General features: G+C 46.8%; 1 protein-coding gene across 9 annotated transcripts; it reads left to right on the top strand.

The window, feature by feature from the left end:
- LOC144122031 (uncharacterized) lies at window positions 1-26,500 on the top strand. 9 transcript variants are annotated; one of them, XM_077655543.1, is made up of 16 exons: window positions 1-446; window positions 514-575; window positions 649-711; window positions 849-905; window positions 3,539-3,597; window positions 15,175-15,246; window positions 15,822-15,910; window positions 16,637-16,688; window positions 17,434-17,476; window positions 18,562-18,655; window positions 19,343-19,364; window positions 23,819-23,890; window positions 23,958-24,004; window positions 24,054-24,103; window positions 25,821-25,878; window positions 26,065-26,500. In XM_077655543.1, exons 1-15 carry the CDS (start codon window positions 107-109, stop codon window positions 25,836-25,838), a joined length of 1,140 nt encoding a protein of 379 aa, XP_077511669.1. In that variant the 5' UTR covers window positions 1-106; the 3' UTR covers window positions 25,839-25,878; window positions 26,065-26,500. The 9 variants fall into 9 exon arrangements, 4 of the variants coding, with proteins under 4 accessions (XP_077511669.1, XP_077511670.1, XP_077511671.1 ...); XM_077655544.1 differs by having other exon boundaries at window positions 2-446; window positions 24,072-24,103; XM_077655545.1 differs by having other exon boundaries at window positions 2-446; window positions 23,958-24,001; window positions 24,072-24,103.

A 26,500-nucleotide genomic window follows, 5' to 3' on the forward strand; every position in this document is an offset into this window, starting at 1 on the left:
GCAAATACGATTTCACAGAAGCATTGAGTCATATATTCTCTGCGGTTACTATGAGGCCTTTAACGTATATTTTACTTATTTTCATGCATAAACAGGTTCTTGGTAAATGCAAAGACGTGAAACGTGCCAATTAGGCGATAACGTCTCAGCAGACGGCAGTTTCTCCCTTGACATTTTTGACGGGAATCTCTCTGACGCTGTTTACGAACATTGCGCCCTAAAACCAGTAGTGAAGTTTTTAATAGTTATATTAACACTTATTGTAGGTAGAGTTGTGTATCTTGATTCCTTCAGGACGTCGTTCTATCTGCGCCGAGGTGTTGACGAGAAACTTGCAATGAACAAGCTGGTTTATTGCAACAACTGCTTTGCTCAACCAACCAGAACATCATTGTTCTTTGTTACAAGTTGCGCGCATGTCTTCTGCCAGGGTTGCAAAGATGATTGTGAGTACATTCTCTTTATTAAAGCAGGGAATGAATTTGAATTTCTCGGTGTTGCACTCCTGCTTAGGCACTCGAAGCAAGTGCAAGATTTGCAACGCAGCATGTTCAACTGCCGCCTTGAGCCAGAATGTATGTATCCCGACTTCTCGTGCGTTCAGCACAAAAACAAGGGCTTTTCACGTTGCAACTGGTTCTCTTTCAGATGAGCCCCGACGTTCGCGAACTGTTCAAAGACCCCAAAATCATTATGCAGAAAGCAACGATGGTGGGTAACTTTCGCGGTCACATATTTCGTAGTGAAAAATTCATGCAGTATCAAGACCTTTTTGTATCCGGGTGATTCTTTATTGTCTGCTTCGATAAGAAACCCACCGTTCCTGTACTTTATTTTCTGCTTGCTAGATCGCCGGATTCCAGGTGTCGCAGCTCTCCGGGCTATCTGCATACCTGAGGCAACAGGTACGAGCAGAGCTTTCTAACTTTATTGTATAGCGAAAGCTACACTAGGCTAGTCAGCGGCGCATTTCGGGTAAGTGCCCCTAGTACACACAACCTGGGCCAGGGGGCGCTGCGGACGGCATTGAACAGCGACTTCTCCGAGCGGCTCCTCCTGGTTGGTCGGGCAGGCCGACGAGCTTCGCCACTGACTCTATGTGCGTCCGCGGCGACCGCACGTGAAGCAAGCTAGTTTTGCTCGCGCGCTCGTTCTTTCTGGCTCGCGCTTCGGCGCCGTTTAGAGAGGCTTCTACGAGCGCGCTATGCTATAGTGTTCTAGCTATAGCTATGCTCTCTTCGCTCGTGCATGGACGCCGCTGTGAGCGAAAAGCGCGCCCGCTCGAGGGTTTTCCTTGCGCTTTGACATTGCTGCGAAAATTTTGCGCGCGCACTCGTGCTGAGCAGCTCGTGTGCGCGGCGTCAAGCATATAGTCCAAAAGGGCGCCTTTTTCGTCACGCCCTAGTTTTGCGCCCTGGGTGCATAACCACGTGGTGTACGAAGTGAAAACTGAAAGACTACCTTCGAACGAAACTGCGGTACAAATGCGTTTCGCGGGTTCTTTTTTTTTTTTTCGTCTGCTCGATCTGCTTGCTTCCGCCGTGCGTGCTGGTGACACGTTTCTGCTACCTTTTTCTTTTCCCTTTCCGCGGTGTTTCAGTGGCTTTGGCGCTAGGCTGCGCACCCCAGTGTCATCCCCCCCCCCCCTCCCTTCATAGCAACAACTACCACCACAGGTCGAATCGCGCCGCGTTTAGATTTGTGCGAAATACGAAAGCGCATTTCGCGATATCGCTGCGAGTTACTTAATCCCATTCTGTTGAGGTTTGAGAGTTTTCGCATGAGCGTGCGGCTGATACGACCAATATGGAAACGCATGCCATTCCTACTGATGTCGCGCTTGCGTAGCCGCTTCTACCGTATGGTCGTATCTATAGCAGATGACGTATTTACCATACAGATATCTAAAGATAATATCTGTTAATCCGGAGCCCTTCAAAAACGGCTTTGCGCACAACCTACGTACAGCCTTAGGACGTTAAACTCACAAACCACTGACACTACTCAGTTCTGATGCGCATCGACGGGGCACGTAACACTATTGCGCGGCCGCCCGAGGTGCAGTCCGTGGTCTGTAATCTGCAGAGCTATACTACTACTGCGTGTGTACGACAGAGTCACAAGGTTAGTTCACATGTGGAATCGTGTCTGCCATCTTCGCCTTCACAGTTCTATGCTCTGCCAGTTTATGTGGTATCGGTCGAGTAAGTGCACATATATTAAAGGGGCTCTGACAGGACCTGTAATAAAGTTGCAGAATGGCTGGGATGTTAAAGCATGCCTCTTCACGAATTCTGTCCAGCAAGAAATTTTCTAATGCACTTTGTAGAAGCTGAGTTATCTGTAGTAAGAGATTGAATTTCAATGTCATTGGGCCTTTCCCTCTCCTCTAGTCACTTTTTGCACGCTCGAAGGTCGGCGCTCCTCCGCCGGCCCCACCTCCGGGAGCGGGCCGCGGCCTTGGTATCTGCCTGACATCTGAAAGAATCTAACCAGTAGCCACCCCTCAACATGTATATGTAGAGGCGAGCAACGGAGGAGGGTGCGCCGGGAACGGCTGGCCAACTTTCGTGTGTTATTGTGGGTCCTCTGCTTCATGTAGAAGTGTACTATTGGGCTCAGGTTCTCATGACAACACAATGCAGTGATTAGGGGAGTTGATGTGCTTTACTCGGAAGGTGTTTCAGAGCCCCTTTAAAGGCCCGCCAGCGCTCTCTCCCGTTGCCGCAGGTGATGGATCATTAGTACTATTTTTTAATCAATACTGCAGTGCCCGATACTGCACCGGTACTTCGCAGTGAACGATCCCTGCCACCTGGGTAATTTCTGTTGACAACACACACGGCAGTAAGCAAATGCGTCATTTCAGGGAAGCCCACAAGTCAAGCACGACGCTTCCCCACCTTTATGCAACCACGGTGCCACTTCGATCACCGCATAAAAACTGCCAACCGATGGGCATAATTGGCGCATTGTGCAGTCGTCAGGCTGTGCTCGCATCCGCCTCGCCCGCGAGGAGACGGGCGCGAGTAGCACGCGGAGAGAGAAAGCGCGCGCAGCACGCGAACACGGCCAGAGTGCCGCGGCGCTGTTGCGTCCGATCGACGCTTCAGAATTCCGCCGCTACGGGAGGAGCACGGCGCTGCCGTCGAGTGGCAAACTTTAGGTTGGGGCCCTTGTCGCACATGCACCACTAACGCAGACGGTATTCATAGCGTGAAACAACGGGCCGATTTTTGTCAAGTTTTGCGATGTAGCCACCCAGCTTGTCTAATTTTGTGTGCGTTAAAGGACCCAGGGTGGTCGAAATTAATTAAAAGTCCTTCACTACGGCATCTCTAATATGCCGTGCGCATTATCGGGAGTTTAACCCCTTACACCATACCGTATAGTATGATACCATATCTTGCCATGTCATGTCATGCCATACCGTACCATACCAGTTCTTCTGGCATTTCTTTTTCTTGCTAACCGTATGCCTTACGCAAGATCTGCTTCCTTGTTACCCTAATGGCAGTGCATGGCTCCATCCTTGCAGGTGGACTCCCTCAAGACGTCCCTCAAAGCGGCCACTGATAACGGGATCAAGTACAAGCAGTGAGTAAAACGTATACATGTGGTGGTTATGAGATGTGTGAAGTCAGTGAGGAAATGATTACGATTAGCATGTCCATCTTAATGCAGCCGTGAGCAACTTTCCTTTTCAAAAGAAGTATGCCTGCACTCAGGTGTATGTTAACTGTAATAATTTCCTCCTTTGCGAACTGTTGCTCTCAGAAGGTTCTCCCCCATACACTGCTCGATAAGGTCACGATTGTGGGTACTGCAGCGCCGTTGCCTTCATGAATTTTATGCGTGTGCGTGTTGTGGGGATGTGCATGCGCGCGTAAACAGTGACAAGCGACTGGTTGTGCTTTTACTTTTGTTTTGTTCTCTTAATTTTTTGTGCTCTGGCCAGACACCATGTGAAGGTGCCCACCCGCTTAATAATGCATCACCATCAGCAGCAGCAATTGTTGCAGGCATAGCCCTGGCGTTGATGTTCTTTGAAATTGGAATTTTATTTTTTTGGGTTATCAGGAATCTTGGAGCCCGGGCCTAAAGGCAGATAAGTCTGCCTGACGAGGCTGTGGGCACCAAGTAAAAACCTACAATACAGGAATGCGTTTACAGCATCATTGTGGAACATTGTTTACAAAAAGATACATGCATCAGTACAAAAACAGGAACCAATGCGTCTGATGGAATGAAAACTCTTTTGAATAACTCAATAAATAAAGCACTAGGGATGTGAAACAGCAAATCTAGCAAATGGTGATCATTGAAACAAATATCAAGTATACAAACAGTTGAAAGAAGATTAAGTCTAATAACCTTTTTAAATGAACGAACAGTTTTGATGAAAGGGAGTTTGTAAACCGAAACAACATAAGAGGTTATCGGATAAAAGATACCCAGGGGGTCGAAATTATTCCGGAGCCCTCCATTATGGCACCTCTTTCTCTATTTCTTCTTTAACTCCCTTCTTTACTCCTTCCCTTATGGTGCAGTTGAGGTGGACATGAGCCAGTTACTGCGCCATTTCCTTTCCTCAAAAACAAACTTTCAAAGTCAATGTGCTCATTCCTGCTACCTTCTGGTCGGCGCCCATGTCATATATGTCAGCAGAAAGCAGTCCCCATAACACTTCGTGTTTAATCAGTGCAACACGGGCAGATTTCAAGGGGGGCACTCAGAAGATTCGGCCGTCTCAGCAGCACATGTTTTTGTCATGGCTCTATTGTCGCCTTCCATTATGTACACAAAGCATCATTGTCGCAAATCTGGTTCGAGCAGCTTTTTTGGATGATCAAGGTAATTGTAAGCCAAGGAAAGGAGAGCTTGGTTTATTCCTTATCTTACGAACAGAATAAATCGCTATGCATGAAGAATCAATCAATGAATCAGTAAAAGAGTTTATTTGTACATCGAGACTGCCTACACCACAGTATCACATTGCGTTAAAATGCATCACTTGATAACATGCAAGTATACTGTGACGCTATAAAGTATATTAATGATGTGAATCTAAAATACCCCTTCGTCCCGCCTCCACTACTTATAAAACAAGAAATGAAACACTTCTCATAATGCGGCGTGTAAAGACCGTCTGCCGCCCGACTTTGTGATGTTCCGCACAAAAAGAGAGAATGAGCGTAAGAAGGCAAAGAGAGCAGCGGAGACGCCCAGGAACGGCTTGCCAAACGGAGATGCCAGACTACCGAGCATAATAGATGATGCATAACCGCCGAGGTGGAGCCCAGTGTCTCTCATTGCTAAACATACAGTGACCACAACAAGCTCAGCCAGGGAAACATCCCTCCCGCTACGTATATCCTGGCATAGCCGAGCTAAGCCACCGCCATTTTTTTCCCAACTTGCCAGCTTTCACGTTGGAGGGAGGAGGCATTCCTTGCATACGTGGTTGTATTCTCCAATCATAGTGAGTCATCAGAAATAATCACAAGCGCATCATCTGTAGTGTTTTTTCATCAGGCTGCCGTCATGAATTCTTGGTGAGTTTTTTCATTAATTTTTCGGGTGGAAAAATGCTTTCAGCACAAGTCATGACTCATGAAGATATCAGACATCAGAGCAGCACCCTCGCTGCCTGTGATAAATTATAGTGTCCCTTTCATACCCTTTCGCTGAATAATTTAAGCAATATTTATGGAACATTGACCAATAGTGTTCAAACACTCTTGCAACGCGAAAAAAATGACATTGACAAGAACAACTGTACTTCGAGCATTGCGTACAGTAACTGTCTCGCAATGGCGTACAGTAACTGTCTCGCAATGGCGTACAGTAACTGTCTCGCAATGGCGTACAGTAACTGTCTCGCATTTATCAGTGGGCACCCGAGCCGCACCGTAAGAGGTTTGACCTCTGGCTCATTTGAAGGCCAAAATCAGCGCCTCCCGCTCGTCTCATTCGGGCGCAGTGGGGCCGTGCGAACACGCAGGAATCACGCGGTGAGCTGCGAACAACGCAGCACACATCCAAAGCGCATTCACCACGAAGCTTGCGGCTTGCTGCCCGTTCGTTCGGCACAGAAGCTATGCTGGCGTTCGTGGCATCGGGTTTGTCGAGAACGATGTGCTGACGAACTACGACTGCAACTTGAGTCCCGCACGTTTCAGCAAGGCGCCTGGGAGTGCTTCTACGTGGTTTGCCGCTCCGCGCGTCCATTTCACATAGGTAGCAGAGCGATTTGTCTAACGGGCAAGGTGTCATGCTGAACGGGCGATGGCGTTCCGTGGACTCCCTGGCAGTGCTGCAACACGCTGTCGCGCTCTGCTCAAAGGCGAAGCTTAAGCGTCCTACAATTTTTTCCACTCTCTTGTAGGGCTCCATTTTCGGCATTTTTATTACTTCCTTCTATTAGAGCTCAGATGAACCCGGTTCAGTAATTGGAGGAACTGGTCCCGGAATGACTTTTTTTCTCCAGTAAAATTGGTTTTGGGGGAAAGTAAATGGCACCATATCTGTCTCACATATTGGTGGACACCTGAACCATGCTGTAAGGGAAGGGATAAAGGAGTGAGTGAAAGAAGAAAGGAAGAAAGAAGTGCCGTAGTGGAGGGCTCCAGAATAACTTCCACCACCTGGGTATCTTTAACATGCACTGACATCACACAGCACATAGGCGTCTTGATGCTGGGGCAGTGGGTTTGAACACCGGAACTTTGGATCAGTAGCCGAGCGCCCTAACCACTGAGAAAAATTTGGTTTTGGGGGAAAGGAAATTGCGCAGTATCTATCTCACATATTTCCCAGCAGGGGGGTGTCTGCAAGTGGCGACACCGCGGGTTCCCGAGCATCTGCAGGGACATCCCCACAAGGGGATGATGGTGAACTGTGCATCACCACGGATCCGAGCACCCGCGCCTAGCTGTGCGTGGCATCGCCGTGTCCGGGGAAAAGGGGATCCTGGTGGTTGAGCCGATGCCGGGTGTTTGGACCTTTAAGGCCCCTGGCGGAGGCAACACACCACTTTGGCCCCAGCTTCCTGTTGACGGCTCCTCCGGCCTGACTCGACCGGAGGAAACCGGCAGTCGCCTTTTCCTATCCTCCCCTAAATATTTAACTTTCCTACCCTTTTCTCACAGCTCTCCTGTCTCCTACTCACTTCTAGTTGTGTGGCCAACCACCCTGAGTTGCGTCATATTGGGTTATAGTTGAGGTGTACAGCTGGCGTGGGCAAGACTTCTTGCAAGTTCCTGTCCCGTCCCCTTGTTGGACTCCATGGTGGGTGGCTGGCACCACGGCCGAGCAACACACTTAATCTATGGCAAACCTTCTCTCAGCATCTGATCGCCCCGATAAAAGGGGGCGGACCGAAGCCACAGCAGAGTTCCTGCAGAGAACCAAATATCATGTGATCCATTCTCAAATCCAAGAAAAACCAGCTCGAATATTGTCCCCATTCCTCGTGTCAAAATGCTTGACAGAATCCTTAGGCATAATATACAGAGTCAGCAAAATAGCCAGTGGAGACCTTCTACTCTAACTTGACAACGAAGCACAGCATGCAAAGCTCCCAACCATTCAATCTATTGGGGATGTTCCCGTGACCGTCACTGCACATCGAACCCTGTATACCGTCCGTGGCGTAATCTCCGACCCGGACTTCCTCCACATCACCGAGAAGGAAATGCTAGATGGTCTTTCTGATCAAAACGTCGTCACTGTCCAGAGAATCACCATACGTAAAGACGATAAAGAAATTCCTGCAAAGCACTTGATCCTAACATTCTATGCAAGCACACTACCTGAGACAGTAGAAGTGGGATACGTGAAAATACAAGTCCGACCATACATACCTAACCCTCGCAGATGCTTTAACTGCCAAAGATACGACCATGGGTCAAACAGCTGCTGCGGTCATAAAACCTGCGCGAAATGTGCCTCGAAAGAACATGCAACTGAGAACTGCGATGCAGTGGCCTCCCTCTGTGCCAACTGCGAAGGCGATCACCCTGCTTACTCCAGGTCTTGTCCAAGATGGAAAACTGAAAAAGAGATCATAACTCTGAAAACAAAGGAAAACATATCATTCAAAGAAGCTAGAAAAAGGTTGGCACTTACAAACCCGTTTCTATTCACTGCAAAGACAATCTTCACGGATGTGGTGCGCAAGGGCGGAGCACCACACACGGCTCTGGCCACTGCCCAGGCAAAGCCTCCAGCAGGGCCATTCTCGCCCCCGGCAGATGCAGCGAAGGCTGCCCTGCCATCCGGAAAAAAGGGCACGCCGGCATTTCAGCCGGCCGCCGTCGAGGCTTCCCCTAGTCGGGAGAGGCCTCTAAACCGCACACCCGCCGGTTCTCCGCGGCCGTCCAGGGCCTCTAGTGAGGCAATGGACACAATTCAAAACTCGCCCTCGCTACAACGGCGGAACAGCTCTCTTGAGCGTAAAAGAAAAGACAGGGCCCCCATTACAGGACAATTAAAAACTTGAACAAGTTTTTATAACTCCCTCAAAACGTATCCAGCATGACATTCCTAATTAGTTGGAACTGCCGAGGACTCTTAAAAGATTACAGTGATGTAACAGATCTTTTAAACTCTTCTTCCCCTGTGGCGTTATACCTACAGGAAACGAACTTAGGTTCTAAACATACAGACATTTTTAAAAAATACCAAGTCTTTCGGTGCGACCGAGAGCAAGCGAGTAGGCTCTCTGGAGGTGTTGCGATTATCATCCAGTCTGGTTTTGCAACCCGTGAAATCAGGTTAAAAACCAAATTTGAAGCGGTTGCTGTCACTGTTATCTATTTTAAAACTATCATAATATGTTCCATATATCTCGAGCCACACCAAACAGTTACACTTCAAGACATGGAAACACTTCTAGAACAGCTGCCAGAGCCATATCTCTTAGCCGGGGATTTTAATGCGCACTCCTCTTTCTGGGGAAGTGAAGAAACTGACACTAGAGGCCGTGTTTTGGAAGATTTTATTCTATGCAATAATGTCTGTCTGCTAAATTCGGGAAAACACATATATTGTACCCCAAGCACTGGAAAAATGAGCTGTTTAGACTTATCGTTTAATTCACCATCTGTTTTTACTGATTTTAAATGGGATGTTCTTGATAACTCACGGGGAAGTGATCATTTGCCAATAATTATTAGCCTGTCATCCTCTCCGTCAATAATTCCGGGCAAACCTCGTCGTTGGAAATTACGCTTGGCTGACTGGGCAATGTTTCATGAAAATGCTAGTCTGGAGAAACTATTTTCAGATGATCTAAGTGTTGACAAACTAAATAAGATTTTCACAACCTGTATAATTACTGCTGCATGCATATCTATTCCTCAGTCGTCGGGCGTAGTGAGATAATGTCAGAAGCCGTGGTACTCACAAGAATGTAAAGAAGCGAAACGGAAACAAAATAAAGCATGGGGAATTTTTCATAGGTACCCTGCTCATCAAAACCTTGTAAATTTCAAAAAAGCAAGAGCCAAATCGAGGTATATTCGTCGAAGCTCCGAAAAAACATCATGGCAGAAATATATAACATCTATAAACAGTTCAATAACATCGAAGAAAATGTGGGAGCAAGTTCACAAAATAAATGGCAGCTACTCTCCCTTCACAATCCCTTTTCTCACAGGCCCAGGCACACAAACAAGTATTAAACAACAGGCAGACGTTCTAGCGAAACATTTTTCTACAATTTCTAGTTCCGCACATTACATAGAGTCATTTGTAAGGCACGAAAACATGGCTGAAAAACAGACTCCCAACAACTGGCGGTTCGAACGAGCCATATAACAGCCCAATTACACTCGAGGAAATACATAAAGTACTGTCGGCTGGCAAACAGACAGCACCCGGCCCTGATGAAATACATTATGAGATGCTGGCATACCTTTCCGAAGCATCAGTAGAACCACTTCTAAAATTTTTTAACAAAATATGGAAACTACGAAAAATACCTGAGGCTTGGAAAAAAGCAGTTATTGTGCCATTACTGAAGCCTGGAAAGCCACCCACTTCCGCTGCTAGCTACAGACCCATAGCACTCACAAGTTGCCTCACCAAACCTTTCGAAAGTGTGTTGAATATCAGGTTAATGTTTACCCTCGAAAACCGTGAACTTCTCGACATCCACTAATGCGGGTTTAAAAAAGGATGCTCGACAACTGACCATCTCGTGCGCCTTGAAAACACTGTACGAGAAACGTTCATACACAGGCAACACTGTCTAGCAGTCTTCCTTGACATGGAAAAGGCTTACGACACTACCTGGAGGTTTGGCATTCTCCGCGACCTAGTAGACCTAGGTATCCACGGAAGGATGCTGAACTGCTTGAAAGATTTCCTGTCGGAACGTTCATTTCATGTACGCCTGGGTTCAACACTTTCCGAATTATTCGTTCAAGAAAACGGAGTACCACAGGGGTGCATTCTGAGTACCACGCTCTTTGTTGTAAGAATGAATTTCATATTGAAAATAATTCCAAAGTCCATCATGTATTCTGCATATGTTGATGACCTTCAGATTGCATGCACATCATCCAACTTATCAACCTGTGAGAGACAGATACAACATACACCAAACAGACTAGCGGTTGGGCAGACAAAAACGGGTTTAAGTTCTTCCCACAAAATACAGTTGCAGTTCTTTTTTCGCTCAAAAGAGGCTTGTACAACGACCCCACCCTACACCTAAATGAAGCTATGCTACCAATAAAACAAGAACATAAATTTTTAGGCATAACATTCGACAAAAAACTAACATTTCTACCCCACATAAACACACTGAAAAAGAAAGCCTCCCAATCTTTAAACATACTGAAAGTGCTTTCAAGAAAACATTGGGGTTCCGATAGAACATGCCTTCTGCGCATATACCGCTCTTTGGTACGTTCGTTGCTAGATTATGGGTGCATTGTGTACGGTTCAGCAAGACCGTCATATCTAAAAAAGTTGGATCTAGTACACAACTCAGGCCTACGCCTCTCTTGTGGTGCATACAGAACATCTCTCATAGTTAGCCTTTATGTAGAAACTAATGAACCTCCTCTTGAACATAGAAGAACCACTCTGACTTGTTCATAAATCCTAAAAGTAAGGTTGCTACCAAAACACATTTGCTATCCACTTGTAACGAGTTGCCCTTCAAGAATAATATTCAACAACAAGCCACAAGCCACCAAGCCTCTACTTTTGCGATTTGAAGATATGTGCCAGAATCTCGACAAACTGGACATATTACCCGCTGTTGCACAAAGGCAAGATCCGCTACCTCCGTGGTACAATTTTCCTAGAGTCTGCGATTTTACTCTTGCACAGTTTCACAAAAAACAGACTCCACAACAACATATCATACAAGAATTTCTTGCACTTGAAGAAAAATACGGCGACTTCACAGATTTTTATACTGATGGTTCAAAAACTAATGTTCATGTAGGAAGCGCAGTGGTACGAGGGAATTCGGAGGACACAGTACGACTTCCACAGTGTGCATCCATCTTCACAGCAGAATGTTATGCAGTCTGCATAGCCACAGAAAAAATAGTAAATGAAAACCTCACAAACAGTATAATTTACACAGACTCCTTAAGTGTACTTACAGCTCTTCACCATAGAAATGCAATCACTCCGCTACTTGGTGAAATCATACACAACATAGCAACAGCCACAGCTTGAGGACAAAACATAAAACTCTGCTGGGTCCCGAGTCATGTCGGAATAAAAAACAATGAGAGAGCAAGCAGATTTGTGTGCTGCACAAGCTCGTGGCAAGGAAATAAAAAAAGTTAATATACCTTTTAGGGATTGCATGAACTCAGTACAGCGTAAATTAAGAGAAAAATGGCAGCCGTCTGGGAACAACGAATTCAATAACAAATTACACTTGATTAAGCCAGTTTTAGGCGAATGGAAGTCATGTCTGCACCAGAAACGTTTCAAGGAAGTGATTCTCTGCCGTCTTAGAATAGGCCACACACACCTTACACACAGCTTCCTGGTAACAAAACAAGACAAACCTCTGCAAAAAATGCGAAGATGAGCTTACGGTTAACCATATCTTATTTTCTTGCATGAAACTCAAAAAACAAAGAAAAAAGTACTTTGATAAATTTTATAACGAACACATTCCTTTCCATCCTACACTACTTTTAGGAGATAATGGAATCGTAGACACGTCTTGCGTTTTTAGCTTTTTAAGAGAAATGGGATTTCTCAGAAAACTCTAAATCTCTTTCCCACTGGTCTGTTCAAATTTTAATACACCTCAGCCACATTCTCAGCCCTGAGAAAAAGGCTGAGGTCTTTATTTGTTTTATTGGGAGCCTCAAGATCCTTGCCCAGCCAAGGATAGCTGCTGAGGTTACCCAACCCTCTTGAAAGCTTTCAGTAGTAGCCATTTCTAAAAAACTTCCCTATCTTTTCACTAGCTAGCACTAACATTTGAGGCCCTCTACATCAAGGATGTTTTTCATATTTCTATAAAATTCAGCAAAAAACTTCTCCGATACCTTGTGCTTGGCGCATGATGGCCTTAGTTGCCTATGTGCCATAAAACACAACACAACAACACTGCCGCACATATCGGCTGACATCTGAACCGCGACGTAAGTGAAAGGAATAAAGGAAGGAGTGAGAGAAAAATTGGCTGTGGCGTAGTTCTGGTTAACCATATAGTTGAATTGCGAAAGCTTCGTTTCCTCGGCACGGCACGTCGTATACGCAGCATCTCATTCCACCACCCTCGAGAACTCAAACCGGTCTCTTCCCCAGTATCAGATGAGACCGGACAAGTAGATCTAATTCAGATTGACCTTGCCAAGGACTTTGATAAAGTTTGTCACGATTTCTTGGGGGCATAAGACTGTGCAAAAGGAGTCCTATAAAATGCTAACTGTTAATCAAGAGCTAACCAAACCTATTCCACTGAAATTATCTGTTCACCAAGGCTGTTCCTTATCGCCTTTGTCGTTTGCCCTATATCTTGAACCCCTTTGCCTCAGTATTATTTACTCTGCAACTATCCGTTGTCAGCAACTATCCGTTGTTTCGCCCTGGCGCAATGTGAAATTAAGACTTTGGCCTATGCAGATGATGTCGCCCTCTTCTGTTCTGACAAAAAGAGTGTGCTTGAGGCATTTACATTTCACTGAATAGTTCTGCGAAGTGTCAGGTTCGGCTCTCAATATACATAAATACAAAGAGAGAGAGAAAGACGGAAAGGCAGGGAGGTTAACTAGGCAGCGCCCGGTATGCTACCCTACACCTGGGAAGTAGAACGGAGGGAGAGATAGAAAAGGGAGAGAGCAAAGGGATATGATCACTTTTCCACGTGTCTGTTGGCCGTTACTTGCAGGGTACACAGGGCACACACTGATTGTTCACAATCTTGCACTCGGTCATGAGTCCTTCAAGAACTTTAAAAGTGCCTTAAAAGCTGTCCTCTGCGATGAAGGCTTGCTCCAAAGGGTTTTGGTTGTGCCTTTGGGGTACAGCGCAAAGTCATTATGGTGGCATAAGCTGGGACTGCGGGACCCTTCACTACCTAGGTGTTCCTCTTCACCAAATTCGCAACAGTGGAGCCCACTGAGATTCACAGCTAGTCCCCATGAGGCGACAGACCCAGGCTCGCCTGGGTAAGGAACTGTCAGTGTTTGCTCGGGCTCATGTCTGCAACATTTTTTATTTGCACAACTTGTCTATGTACTGCAGGCTCTCCATTGTGCGCGGAAGAAAGTGCAGGCAATGCACAGAATATTTGCTAAATTCGTATAACGTTTCCAACGGGAGCCCATGCGTCGCGATAACCTGTTTCTTTCCCTAGAGTCTGGTGGAATCGGCCTTGTTCACTTATTCGTGCATCAGCTTGTTTGCGTTTTTTTTTCTTTTTCAAATCTTCAAACCACCTTTTTCTAGTAGCTGTGCTTATTAGGCGTCTCAGTGCTCACTTGCGTTTCCTATTCGCACTGACTGGACACACTCCTGAGGGGCCTTTATGGGGATTTCTTAAGGAAGTTGCTGACACCTTCAATTTCCTCAATGTGGGCTTTTCTTTAGACGATGACTCAGGCACTTACAGAGTATTTGTTCCCTGTACCATTGTATCGGCAACGCTTTCTGGAGTCCCTTGACACCAGTGTTTTAAAATGTGTTTGGCGTTGCGCATTTCTTCTGCTGCACATTCTTCTTTAAAGTACACACGTCTACGCTGCCTGTGAAGACATGGCTTCATGCTAAGGAGAAGCTTGTGCCGTGGTCGGTGAATTGCTGCCTGTGCAGTACACCAGAGACAATTGAGCATTGTTTTATTGTGTGCATTGATGCTGTGTTCTTCTGGGACATATTACAACGAACAATTAAGAAGGACATTGACATCACATCCTACAGTATACATTTTTTTTGCCTGTGGAGAAAAACAGTGTTGTGCCATATGATCTATTTATGTTGCTGGGACCATTTAGTCTCTGGAAGAGCCGCATGATGGACCGCCACGCCGAATCACCGCGGTCATCGAAATCTTTGTTTCGGGAACAATGCGCTTTGGTGCAAGGAACATATGCTGCCCTGGAAGAGCCGCCTAGCTGGCTCCCCGATCTGGATGCATGTGTGTGCCTCCCAGAATTTTGATGTTTTGGAAGGAGGGTTCATGCAGGGGTATGATGGCCTGGGCGCTTTGTGGCGTAAGCATGCTTAGACTTTTCTTTTCCACACTATTTTCACGCAGTAAAGAATAAAAAAAGCCTTCGTAGCATAGTTCTGTGTGTGCTGGCCTTCCAGCCTGAAGGACCTTGGTTCGATTCCCCGTATCTTCACAAGGTATTTTATTTGGAGATTACCGTGTTACAACGCCGACGTCGGCTTTTCTGCGACACGAACTCCTTAGCGTTGAAACACCTGACGAGTGCGACAGCCTCTCAAGTCCGGAGAGTGACAGCTCGCTCAACCAGCACATGTCGCATAGCCGCGGGAGCTTGTCCCCGATGAAGGAATGGAAAATGTGCGAAAACGAGAAGACCTGTGGGGCTTCAAACAAAAATGCATGCTCTATTCATGGTGTCACATGCGCAAAGGGGGCATACAACACAAGTTGCATTTTGTGTAGTCGGTGGTGCCCGACAAATGAAAGCTTCCACCCTCTCTCTTTCCCAGGCAAAACGAGAGACTGCGCAAGGAGGTGGCGGCGCTGAAGGGCGAGGTCAAGAAGCTGAAAGACGAGCAAAGGCAACCTTCTCTTTCTCCATTATTTTCCGCGCGAACGTGATGATACAAAGTCAAGCGCGTGCGGCTCCTCCCTCCTTGCGCCTTGCCTTGTGTGCAGCGTGCCATGGCTACAATAATAGGGTGCATGCAGGTCGAAGCATCGGTTTGTGCAACCCATCCAATCGACCACGAGGTCCTCGATTTGCGGTTACGCGATTAGCGTCCAGAGCATTGCGCTGGGACTACTGAGGCAGCGATTTTCTTGTATTCATTGCGGGTGCTCAAGAAAAAAATGGCGCGCAATTTGTAATATAATGGGTCCCTTTTTAAAACTAAGAGGGATTCGTGCAAAGAGCGTTCGCATGCCAGATAGCGGAAAGAAGGAATGTATTTCACGGTTTAATTGGGAAATCGGTCGCACCATAGCACGCTGGAAGAAACTATATGCACGAACATGCGCTCCCGCGGGCTTTACTTATTTTGTCCATCGCCCGGCAGGAAACATGTGCCCAGCACAAAGCAGTTTTGCACGCGACAGCTCCCGCATTGATATTGCAGAGAGTGCTGAGCGCAGACACCACATTCGCACTGTGCAGCCCTGGCATCGAAATCGGCCAGTCGCCGACCTTCCTGACCCGGCCCGACTACCCGATCCCGCCTGCTTTCGAGACGCCACCGGTGGCAGGTAAGGAAGGCATTCCCCCAAGCGAGAGATTTTACGAAGGAAAAGCATGCTGGAACCACTCTTTTGACCCCCCAAACGCCCCCTCCGAGTGACCCTTTCAAAGTTAGCTCGCAGGTAGAGATAGATGGGTGAATTTATCAACAAACACCCTCCATTCAGAGCGTCTCCAGGAGAGTCCTACAGTCCAGGGCCGCCTCCGTGCGTGGCGTGTCAGCGCTGGAGTCTAAAACTCTAGCCAGTCTCCTAAAATGACTCACTGAACGAAGAAGCGCAGCTCGCTTCCCGCTACCAAGTTCACGTTGCGATCATGGTCTGTCCTTCGAGCCCATGCTTGAACTTAAGTGACGCGCGACATATACTGGCGCAAGCGATCGGCCGTGGTCTTGTACTAGAAATCTGTACTGTAGCGAATGCAACACGCCGACCACTAATGTTCCGTCGAGCTTTCTGCTCCTTGGGCGTAGCTGCCACGGTTCGCTGGCGGCGCGAACGGCTCGCGAGCTGCAATCTCCGGCAGGTGGGGGCCCCCTTCACAGCGGCGACTGACATATCCCCCGTGACCTTCTGAGCGCACGGGCGGGTTAGGCATGAATGTGTCGCTGCTGCTGACTGCGATTCACATATCGTAGAGACCCAACAGACAGCGGCCTCGAAGCTGCCGAACTGTGCGGTGCGCTTGTCTTTATGCTGACCTTGCCCATGTTCTTATTCTGTCACATTTCGCAGCGTTAGGACAACGCACTCCGAGGATGCAAGCGCCCTTCTCCATCGTCAGCAGGTAAGTTAACTGCTACCTCCCCACTGGCCTCACCTTGCCTGGAAAACTTGACTGCCTCACAGCAGACGTCTTCTAAACCGTGGGCACGATTATATGATGCAGTACCTTCGAATAACTTAGCGGAGCCGCGGTGGCTCAGTGGTTATGGCACTCGGCTACTGACCTGAAGACACGGGTTTGATCCTGGCCACGGCAGTTGAATTTCGATGAAGACGAAATTCTAGAGGTCTGTGTACTGTGCGATGTCAGTGCACGTTAAAGAACCCCAGGTGGTCGAAATTTCCGGAGCCCTCCACTAGGGCGTTTCTCATAGCCTGAGTCGCTTTGGGACGTTAGACCCCCATAAACCATAAACCTTCGAATAACTCAGTCATTCATTCCAGTTGACGTAAAACTTGCTTTGTGACCGTTGCACCGAAACGCGGCTACGAAGCCTGTCCGTGCGCGGCCAGGCAGTCTTTTTGGCCTTATTAACTGCGACAGGCCACAGATGTTGTCTGTGCAAAGTGCTAATTCCGTGCACCAAAACTCTGCCTACCGCAGACCGCTGCTGCGAAGGGAAGTAGGAGAGAACTCGGGCATCTGCACTGGGTTCTACGAGCTATTTACGTTGGGCTTGTACTGCTTTGTGAAGCCTTCTTTCTTCCTTCCTTCCTTCCTTCCTTTCTTTCTTTTTTTCTTTCTTTCTCTCTTTCACTCATGGCCTGGAGCGGGTTGGTGATGCCCGAACTTTCTTCTCATGCAGTTACACGCCGAGCAGACCTGCCACCACCATGACGGCCAGCATGGTGAGTTCATAGTGACACCCATAAGGTGTAGCACGTTCAACCGGATTTGCACATGTTGGCATTTTTCGTGTGCCTTCACTGCTGTGTCGTGTTGAATAAAACTACACCCTCCTGGCGTGCACCTTAATTGTGGCTATCGACATGCATTGTTCCAGCTAAGCAGTAGCCAGTACCAGCAAAATTCTTGCCCCTCCATCCGCGCCAAAGGGTCTCCCCTCTCAATTCGCGAGAACTCTCTGACCTGCCTGAAAAGTATTCTCAGTGGCTAGCAGATGGATGCCGGAGCTTCTGGTTACGGCACATTAGACCAGTAGCACGTTGATAGTAAACATATCCGCATCTAGTCTTTCAACGGCTAAGCATTTTGCGCCAATACTGACTGAACGTGGTGAATAAAGTCTTGTACAGCTGGGCGCCTCGACATTGATTTGTTTTGCCTCACGCCCCTTGGCAAGCCTTTCGCCAGTACTACTAGAAAGCAACGCATACCTCGTGCTGCTGCCGCGAGCTCTCGTCAAAAAGTATCCGACCTTTCGAAATGCAGTGTCGCACTTCTGGCCGAACTGGTTGCCACCAAAACCAGGGCAGCTCACAAAGTCTGCTAGTGCTAGCCCCATATCCAAGAGTGCTGATACAAGAGTGCACTGGTGGTTGTGGGACTACTTCCAATACGTAATGCGCTTACCGCACAAAATAAACAGTATATTACTCGTGTAGGATTTTTGATCCGCATGCTGTAAAATAGTGTACATCGTGCACGTATTCGCATGTTTCAGTGCTGTAAGATGCATGCCACCTTGCATAAAACGCTAACTGGATTTCGAAGCGAACGTACAAAATGTTGTCCCTCCTCTTGAAGCCCTCCGTGTTCCATGGCCACCCGTTTTATTGATGGCACCCAGCTGTACCACTGGCGCCATCTGCGCGGAATTTGCGGGCTCTCGTTCACTGCCTGGCTGCGTAGCATTTTTTCACGAGACATTCTTCGCCGTCTTACCAAGCGCGCGTTGGCCAGTTTGCCTGAAGTGCGCCCTGGACGAACATATGTGCTCACGCGATTGACAGTCTTGACGCGAATACCGCAGGATATGTCCCAGCAGAGGAGCCACCGCGCCTACGCCCATGATGACCGGGCCACCGGCCGCTCAATGGTCGTCGCCCAAGTCACGCCGACCTTCGGTAAGCAATTTCGCCCGCCACCAGCTTGCTTGCAGCCACAGGGCATCCTGTAGCGGCTGAAAAAGCTAAGGCGCAGTTGAAGAAAGCATTATTAGCGCCTGGAGGAACAACAACAACAAAAAATGTCAACAAAGTCACCAGTGGGAGGACGAAGATATTGCTCAGTACGAACTTTCAGCGTTAATGTACCGGGCCGAATTAAAACGCGAACGCTCTCGTGCGTCGTATACTTCATATCGGTGCAGCATGAAAGTGACGTATGCTCTGTTGCGGAACGTACACCTCGCAGGAAATTTCACGTGGAAACACCAACCAAGCTAGTTGCGAGCTGAATGTAAAATGGCGAGATATCTACATAGCTGGCGTTCCCGGTTGATTCCCGCCTCATAGTACTCGTGTACGGTACTCCCACGAGCAAAGTAGGAGACAGTGAACCTTGTTTCGAGCTGCAATTTGCGCCCACACTGATACATAGTGCTGTTAGTCGTTGATTACCTAGTTCATTTCGAAGTGGAGATCCAGCAGCGAGTGCTGCCTATAGCTTGGTCACTGGGACTCAAATGCAATTCAAAACAGAAAGCTAGGGAGGCCTCTTTTGGCGCAACGACTTCGGCAGCACGATAATGATGCTGCACTGCAATTTAACATTACTTGGCTTTATATTTTTTCTCCCTCTCTCTTCTCCAGGGCGTTCACCGAGAGAGCGCAGGTGAGGAGGCTTACCATTTTCCAGGATATGGGCGAAGCTAATATAAACAACGTGTGCACGATGAGAATGTTGCTGCGCTTCCCAGTAGCGTAATAAAAAAAATTCTAATCAATCACGCGCGGCTAGCGCCACGTGTATTGCGTTTGGTCCTTCAAGACAATACTCCCAGCACTTTCATTGACATGACATTTCTGTGGGGCCACTTCCTTTTGATGATGCGTCGCAACTTCCGATCGAAACTGCCACTTTGCTCCTCGCCCCCCTCATACACATATTTCATTTTTCATGGGACAAAAAGGCAAGTTAAGCAATCCGCAAGAACAACGCAAGAATTATGCTTACGTCTTACTAAAGTTGTTCCTTTCCTTGCTACTAAAATGGTTCATCTTTAGTGTAGGTGGACCATTGACAATATACGAACGATAAGGTTGTGCAAATATTGGAAACTGGAATAGCAGAACGAATATTCTCCTATTCACCTGCTGCGGTGGCTCAGTGGTTATGCGCTCGGCTACTGGTCCGGAGTACCCAGGTTCGAACCCCACCGTGGCGGCAGCGTTTCTATGGAGGCGAAACGCTAAGGCACCCGTGTGCTGTGCGATGTCAGTGCACGTTAAAGGTCCCCAGGTGATCGAAATTATTCCGGAGCGCACCACTACAGCTGCTATTTCTTCCTTTCTTCTTTCACTCCCTCATTTTATCCCTTCCCTTAAGGCGCGGTTCAGGTGTCCGCCGAGATGTGAGACATATACTGTGCCATTTCCTTTCCCCATAAAAACAATCTTCAATATCCTCCTATTCAATTAGTTGAATGAATCAAATAGTGCATTTTCAACGTTATTCTTATCGAATAAGTTCTCAAGTTTTCGAATAGCTTCCGAACGATTGGCAGTAAGGCTCGGCGTGGTTTCATTCAATGACTGTTTCAAAACCACACGCCCTATACTCGGACCGCGCACAGTATGCTGCCGCGGTCGGACAGCGCAGGAAGTGGGGTTCAGCGCCACGACGCGGTCGTTTTGTATGGCGGCGTTCATAATGCTCATACATGGACCGCAGCAATGGCCTAGTCGTTTGAGGATTCGCCTTGCATGCAGGAGGTGTGGGGTTCGTTCCCCGGTGCCGCTGGGTACCCACCGGTGATACAATGGGTACAAGCTTTACCTTGCATGGTGCTCTGCTTATTTAGGGTGAAATGCTTGGGAAATAGACCTTTGGCCCTATACCTTGAGTAATAGAAAAAAACTTGTGCCATGGTGCTCTTTGGCTACAGATGCCCTTGTGCCATAAAAATTAATCGTACATGGCTCCCAAGATTGGGCGACGAGGTAGGGCTTAGGCAGATTTAGCAAATCCTGCCTTGATTATGCAGGATCTCGAAAGCTTTGTCTCGCAACTCTCGCCCTCTTTCATCTACTGAGATATTGCACTACCTTATTCGCTGTTGTCACTACTAGCAAAATTATATATATATATATATATATATTCTATTACGTATCGGATTTTTTTCGCTCTCCGCAGATGTTGTTTCAGCGAACGCTTTCAAAAATAGGCTTTTTGGGGTAAAAACATGGCTTTTGCAGCATAGTACTATCAGTGTTGGCAGACACCTGAAAACCGGTTAATCGTCTTAAGTAGTAAGCTGGTTAAATAATTTTTAGTAATTAACTTTTAACTAATATGGTTAGGCACCTGGTTGCAATTAGAGATTTCTAGCCGGCCATTAGTAATAGCCATATGAGTTTTTAGAATTTCGAAAACGCGATTACCCTTGGTGCTGTGGCTCGACAAAGTTTTGGTGCATCGTGCGGAAATACATGCGGTTTCAAAAGCATGCAGGCACGGCAACCCCTTCAGTGCACGTAACTAGTCGAGAAATCTGGCTCCCTAACTGGCTCCCTGGGCCAATAGACACCTAAATCGCGCTTGGTGTCCGCATGCAAAACGTGCTTTCGCAAATAATTCCGCGCTTAGCATTGCTAAAGCGCCAGCCGTTTTTAAATTCCATTACAATTGCCACCTGCCCACCGTGGCACTCGGCATCGGCTCATTGGTCAAGAGGTAGCTAGCCTCCCGAAGAACTATATGTGTAAAAAGTAGCCTTACGGGAGCTCGGGTAGAGCAACCTGGGTCTTACAAGCCCCACCGGTGGCCATGTTTGAAACAGCCACCTGCCGGGGCATTGGCGCATTGTTTAACCACTACACCACCATGTCAGCAGTGGTTTGAGGACTCCCCGCGATATATGAATCTATGCAAGAGAAGGAGTACTTGAGGGGTAGGCATCGCTAATGCTATCACAGTACTCTTAAGGGTAGGTGAACATCGTCCAAGTTTTCCAAAGCCCATTTTTTACGTTTCACAAACGCTTGAAAAAAGGGCATTGATAACAATGTGTTAACCTCCGACATAAACAGAAAAGTCGCATTGTTGCAACGTTTCAGTGATAGAAAATTTTCTGATTGGTCAAGAGAGGTCACGTGACTATGTGACATCATTATAACCTGCCTAGCGCGGCAGGTAGTCTCCCAATATTTGGAAGTAGGTCGACCCAAGAAAATGAATTAACGTGGGTTAGTGGGAATTGGTTGGCGGATTAGATGGATTAGTATAATCTCATTTGATGATCCAATAGAAGGTACGCAAACATTAAAGAAGGTGGTGATTTATGCGTACCATATAAGAGCAATGGAACCTGTTCCAACAGAAGTTTTGGCGGGAAAATCGCAAGGAGAACATTAGACACTCACTGTAGACACCATTTAAAAGGCAACCTCAATGCTTTTGCATCTTCTTTAAGAATTTTAAGAAATCCTCCAAGTTTTTATATGGCAGGTGCACTTGCTACAAACTTCAGACATAAATGAGAAAAATCCGCGCTACCCTCAGGCTGGTTATAACTGGGCTCGACTGACTGGCCACTTATAATGAACCTGACGGTCGCACGGATTTCATTCTTTAATATATCCGAGGTACATTGGAGGCGACATTAGCTGTCAGTAGCAGTTATGACTGCATTGTCGGTGGGAAAATGCTGTCCTCTCAGTAATGCAAGGTCGGGTGATTAAGCTGGGGTCGGTGACTGCATTGCTTCCACCAAATGGGGTCCTGTGTGGAAGGGCACGTTGTCCAGCTGCAAAATTGCGCCAATAGATCTAGCTTTTTCAGAGCATTCCCTCCTAATAATGGCAGCTTTCGGTGCTTCCAAAAAGTTCGAATAGTAGTCAGTGTTGATTTTCGGGGCTTTTTGGAGGTAATCAGCCATCAGAATTCCCTCATAGTCCCATAAGGCGGAGGCCAGCATATTTCCCACAGAACTTTTATGTTCCTGTCTGTAGAACGTTCCCTTGCTCTGACTGCTGCTTCATTTCTGGATCAGAGTGGTGCGCCCAAGTTTCGCGACCAGCTGACAAGACCTCCCGACCGGTGCGGAGACGCTTCGGTTATATAAGCAGACCACCAACCTTTGTTGCTTTTGCTCCACGGAAATACTCCTATGCGCAACTCAATGTAGATAGCGCCTGACCACGTTGTCACAATGCTTTTACCACCTTGGCCTCGCTTCCACTTGTCGGCCGCCCTGCGATTTGCGCCGTTCTCCTACCTGGTGGTGAAAATGTACCTTAGGTCACTGAGTACCTTGGGTTTTGCTCCGTACCCAAAAGCAGCATCTATAATACTCCACATCAGGAATATATTCGGGACACCGAGGTTGAGAGATGCGGGTTCACCGGGGGTCTTTAACGAGCGCCGACATCGCACAGCGGGCTTTTTTTTTTGCATTTTGCCTCCATCGAAATGGGTCGCCTTGGCTGGGATTTTGTCCGGCAACATAGGCTCAGCAGTCAAGCGTAAATAAATTGTAAATTGTGGTGTTTAATTAACATCCCGAAACGACATATGAGCTATGGGAGACGCCGTAGTGGAGCGCTGCTCATTAATTTAGACCACCTGAGGATCTTTAATGTGCGCTGACCTCGCACAGACATCGCCTCCGTCAAAACGCGGCCGCCGCGCTTCTGACGGGTCCTCCAGCTCAACAGGCGAGTGCCCTAACCACTAAGCCACCGCGGCGGCTCTGTTGCTGCGCTTTCAGAACATCTGTAATGGGCAACGTGTTGTACAATACACTCACGTGCATTAACGTTTCTTGTGTGAAATGCAACTTATAAAATGCAGCAACACTTCTATCCTCCTTTTCAACCTCTGGTTAACACACACGTGTAGAGAATTTAGCCCTTCACAGACTCTGATGTGCCAGTCTTCTTCCCACCACCCACTGCGTGAACTACTGGCTGCTGTTCAGATACTACGCTTTATGCAGTGTTGACGTACCCTAATTTGACTCCTGGGTCCATTATAATCAGGGGGGGGGGCGGGGGGGGTTAAAAAGGCCAAGCATCTAAATGACTGCACACAATGGTATCCCGACTGCTCTTGATGAATGCCCTCAGGTCACTTCCGGGCTCCGACTCGTCACTGAGCAGCAGCTACTTCCGGACGCCAAGCACTGATTCTCAGTCAATGTGAGTGCATATGAATTATGGATCCAAAAGTAATTAAACATTCATTTCTTTCTTGGTCATGTTTCAGGTACAGTGCTAGCAGTCTATCAGCAGCACCAAATGACCGCAGAGGTGGTATGCACAGTAATTTCTGCTTGTAGCAGTATGGTGGTTATTTTAAAAGAAACTGCTTTGTTCACAGATTCGAAGACATATTTTAATCAATCGGTGAGGGTGAGTCCACTTTTTATGCAGGAGAAGCATCAAATACTTAACGCTGTGCACATTTAACAACTGCTTGCCCAATCAAAAATCCAAGCAAACAGCACTTAAATGCTAAAGTTGCTATTTAAAGCTTGCTTTTAATGCTTGTGAAGACGGTTCTAGTTTTCACATTGGGTACCTGTGGTATGTGTGAATGGTATTGATTTCTCTTTCATCACCGTTTGTTAACATTATTTAAATGCATGGTTCTCTTGGACAAGCATCGTCATTCTCAAGAACTTTGAGAAATAAGTTGTAGAAGTGATCATTCGCGCCTGTCACGCTAGAGAGTTCTGTTAGAAACGCCACAGTTTGCGACCGCAAGTTCAGGGAAGCAGCAAAATCCGCCATGCTTGCATACTTGGAATGGAAAACGCGCAGTGCGACTCAAATCGAACACCAGATTCTATTTACAAACTATTGGAAATTTTCGATATTTCATACCCCTACTTTCTGCGACATTGTCGTTGAAGGTGCGGGCAGACACCATTTAAAAGCACGGGCGTCAGTTTCGGTTTTGTTATCGGCAAAGTTTTTCCATAACCTTTGGTCGCAAATGTAGCGCAAAAGTGAGAAAACGACTTTTTTTTTACAGTATTGAACGCATTCTACCATTTGGTGCAGTTTGGCGCAGCAGTTCCTTCACTGCAAGAAACATGCTAGTGGCAGCTTGAATATTCCAGTATTTATTACGAGTTTTCTATTAATGGGAGCAGACAGCTCCATTGGTTCCAAGGCAATGTCAACGCAATGTACCACTTTGCTTGATCTTCTCAATGTGGTTACATTGTCGTGGATACATCAGCGATCATATCGCACTAAGTTTTTAGAATACTGAATCTCATGTAAACCAGCGCATATTGACTAGAAAGGCGTATTGTCCTAATGTGACAGACTGGCCAAGTTGTAATCAGTAGCCATGCAGCATGAAGTGCCAGTGCCTTTTGTGAGATACTACGTGTATGCAAACAGCAATTCATTGCCTTAATGTGATATTATTAACATACCGTAAGTTCTGGTGTACAACCTGCATGCTAGATGTTTAAAAGTTGTTTGAAGCTTTGTGGACTAATAGGTGCAAACTATACAGCAGTTTTTTTTCACTAGCGCCAAATATAACATGAATTACACAATGCGATTCTATATGCCGGGTACGATCATGAGAAAAAAATATTTTTGCAGCCAAAATTGAGCCCTGCGGGCTATACCCTGGGTGTGGACTGTTTATTAGAAATTACTGAATTCCTTGAAAACACTGAACTGGACTCAAAATGGAGAAAGCATCGATTGATGACTATTGCATGAGTTTGTTTACGTGGTAGTGTAGCTGTGATAGCTGCGCTAGATCACTAATCTGCGGCAATATTTTTTTTGCAGTCAATATTTAAGTGTCACTATGGTGGAGCAATTGCCGGCAGAAAAATTGGAAGGCTAACTCCACAGGCAGCTAACAACTCAACTAAGGTGAATCATACGCCCCTCTTAAATTCGGGGGGCCAGAACTAGCGAGGCTTGCCATTACTGAAACAGCTTCAGAACAGCCAGACTGTTTTAAACAGTTGGCTCCCAAGGGCTTCCTAGGCATCACCAAAATTGCTGCACTTCATTGATACATACAAAGCTGAGAAGTATGTACAAAGCAGTGTGCATAATGCCGCGACACAAAGTCAGCTAATTCAATTTTCAGTTTTTTGACAGCTGCTGAAAGCACCTTGTGGGACAGCCCAGAATAAAAAACAAGTTGTGTGAGTACCTTCAAAAATGTCTCAGCACTTCGTTTGTGTCTCTTGCCGTTCCTTATGTCTCGCCCCTTTTCCTATTGCCATGTGCTAACCAGCGCAACTTAGCATTTCGCTGAACCTCTAAAATTGAATGAGAAACTGCTACTGATGGCAGTTATGAGCTCACGGCGCTGGTCTGATCTTTTTCAGGTTCCCAATCAGCAAGTGCTCCTGAGAAGACCACAAGACCCTGCGAAAGCTTCAGCATTCAGGAATTAGAACACTACGAGAACTGCAACACATTAGTATAGCTAGTTGCAATAGTTATTGTTAAAGTTATATTTAAAGTCTTGTTCGAGTTAAAAGTTGGTTAATTGAACGGTTTTTATTAAGTAGCGTGGTTCTTTAACAAGGTGGCAAGGTATGCCTCAACAGCTGTGTGTATGCTTCAGTTTTCGAGATTAGAACACAGCAATAACAGCAGCACATTTAGCATCGCTAGCTGTTAAAGTTCTAATTAAAAGTTAAAGTTTTTGTTCAAGTTAAAAGTTAGTTTAAAGCTCTTGTTAAAATAGAGTTGTTCTTTAGCGAGATGGCAAAGTGTGCCTCCCCTGCTGTTTACCCAATAAAACAAAGCTTCACTTTA

This window comes from Amblyomma americanum, chromosome 2, assembly GCF_052857255.1.
Source record: "Amblyomma americanum isolate KBUSLIRL-KWMA chromosome 2, ASM5285725v1, whole genome shotgun sequence".
Taxonomy (NCBI): domain Eukaryota; kingdom Metazoa; phylum Arthropoda; class Arachnida; order Ixodida; family Ixodidae; genus Amblyomma; species Amblyomma americanum.

What these genes read in the sequence shown, in the direction of transcription:
- LOC144122031 (XM_077655543.1), top strand. Translation starts at nt 107, where the DNA reads ATGCAAAGACGTGAAACGTGCCAATTAGGCGATAACGTCTCAGCAGAC. An exon ending in CTGCATACCTGAGGCAACAG is followed by an intron (nt 906 to 3,538) that starts GTACGAGCAGAG and finishes CCATCCTTGCAG; the next exon opens with GTGGACTCCCTCAAGACGTC. An exon ending in AAGCTGAAAGACGAGCAAAG is followed by an intron (nt 15,247 to 15,821) that starts GCAACCTTCTCT and finishes CGCACTGTGCAG; the next exon opens with CCCTGGCATCGAAATCGGCC.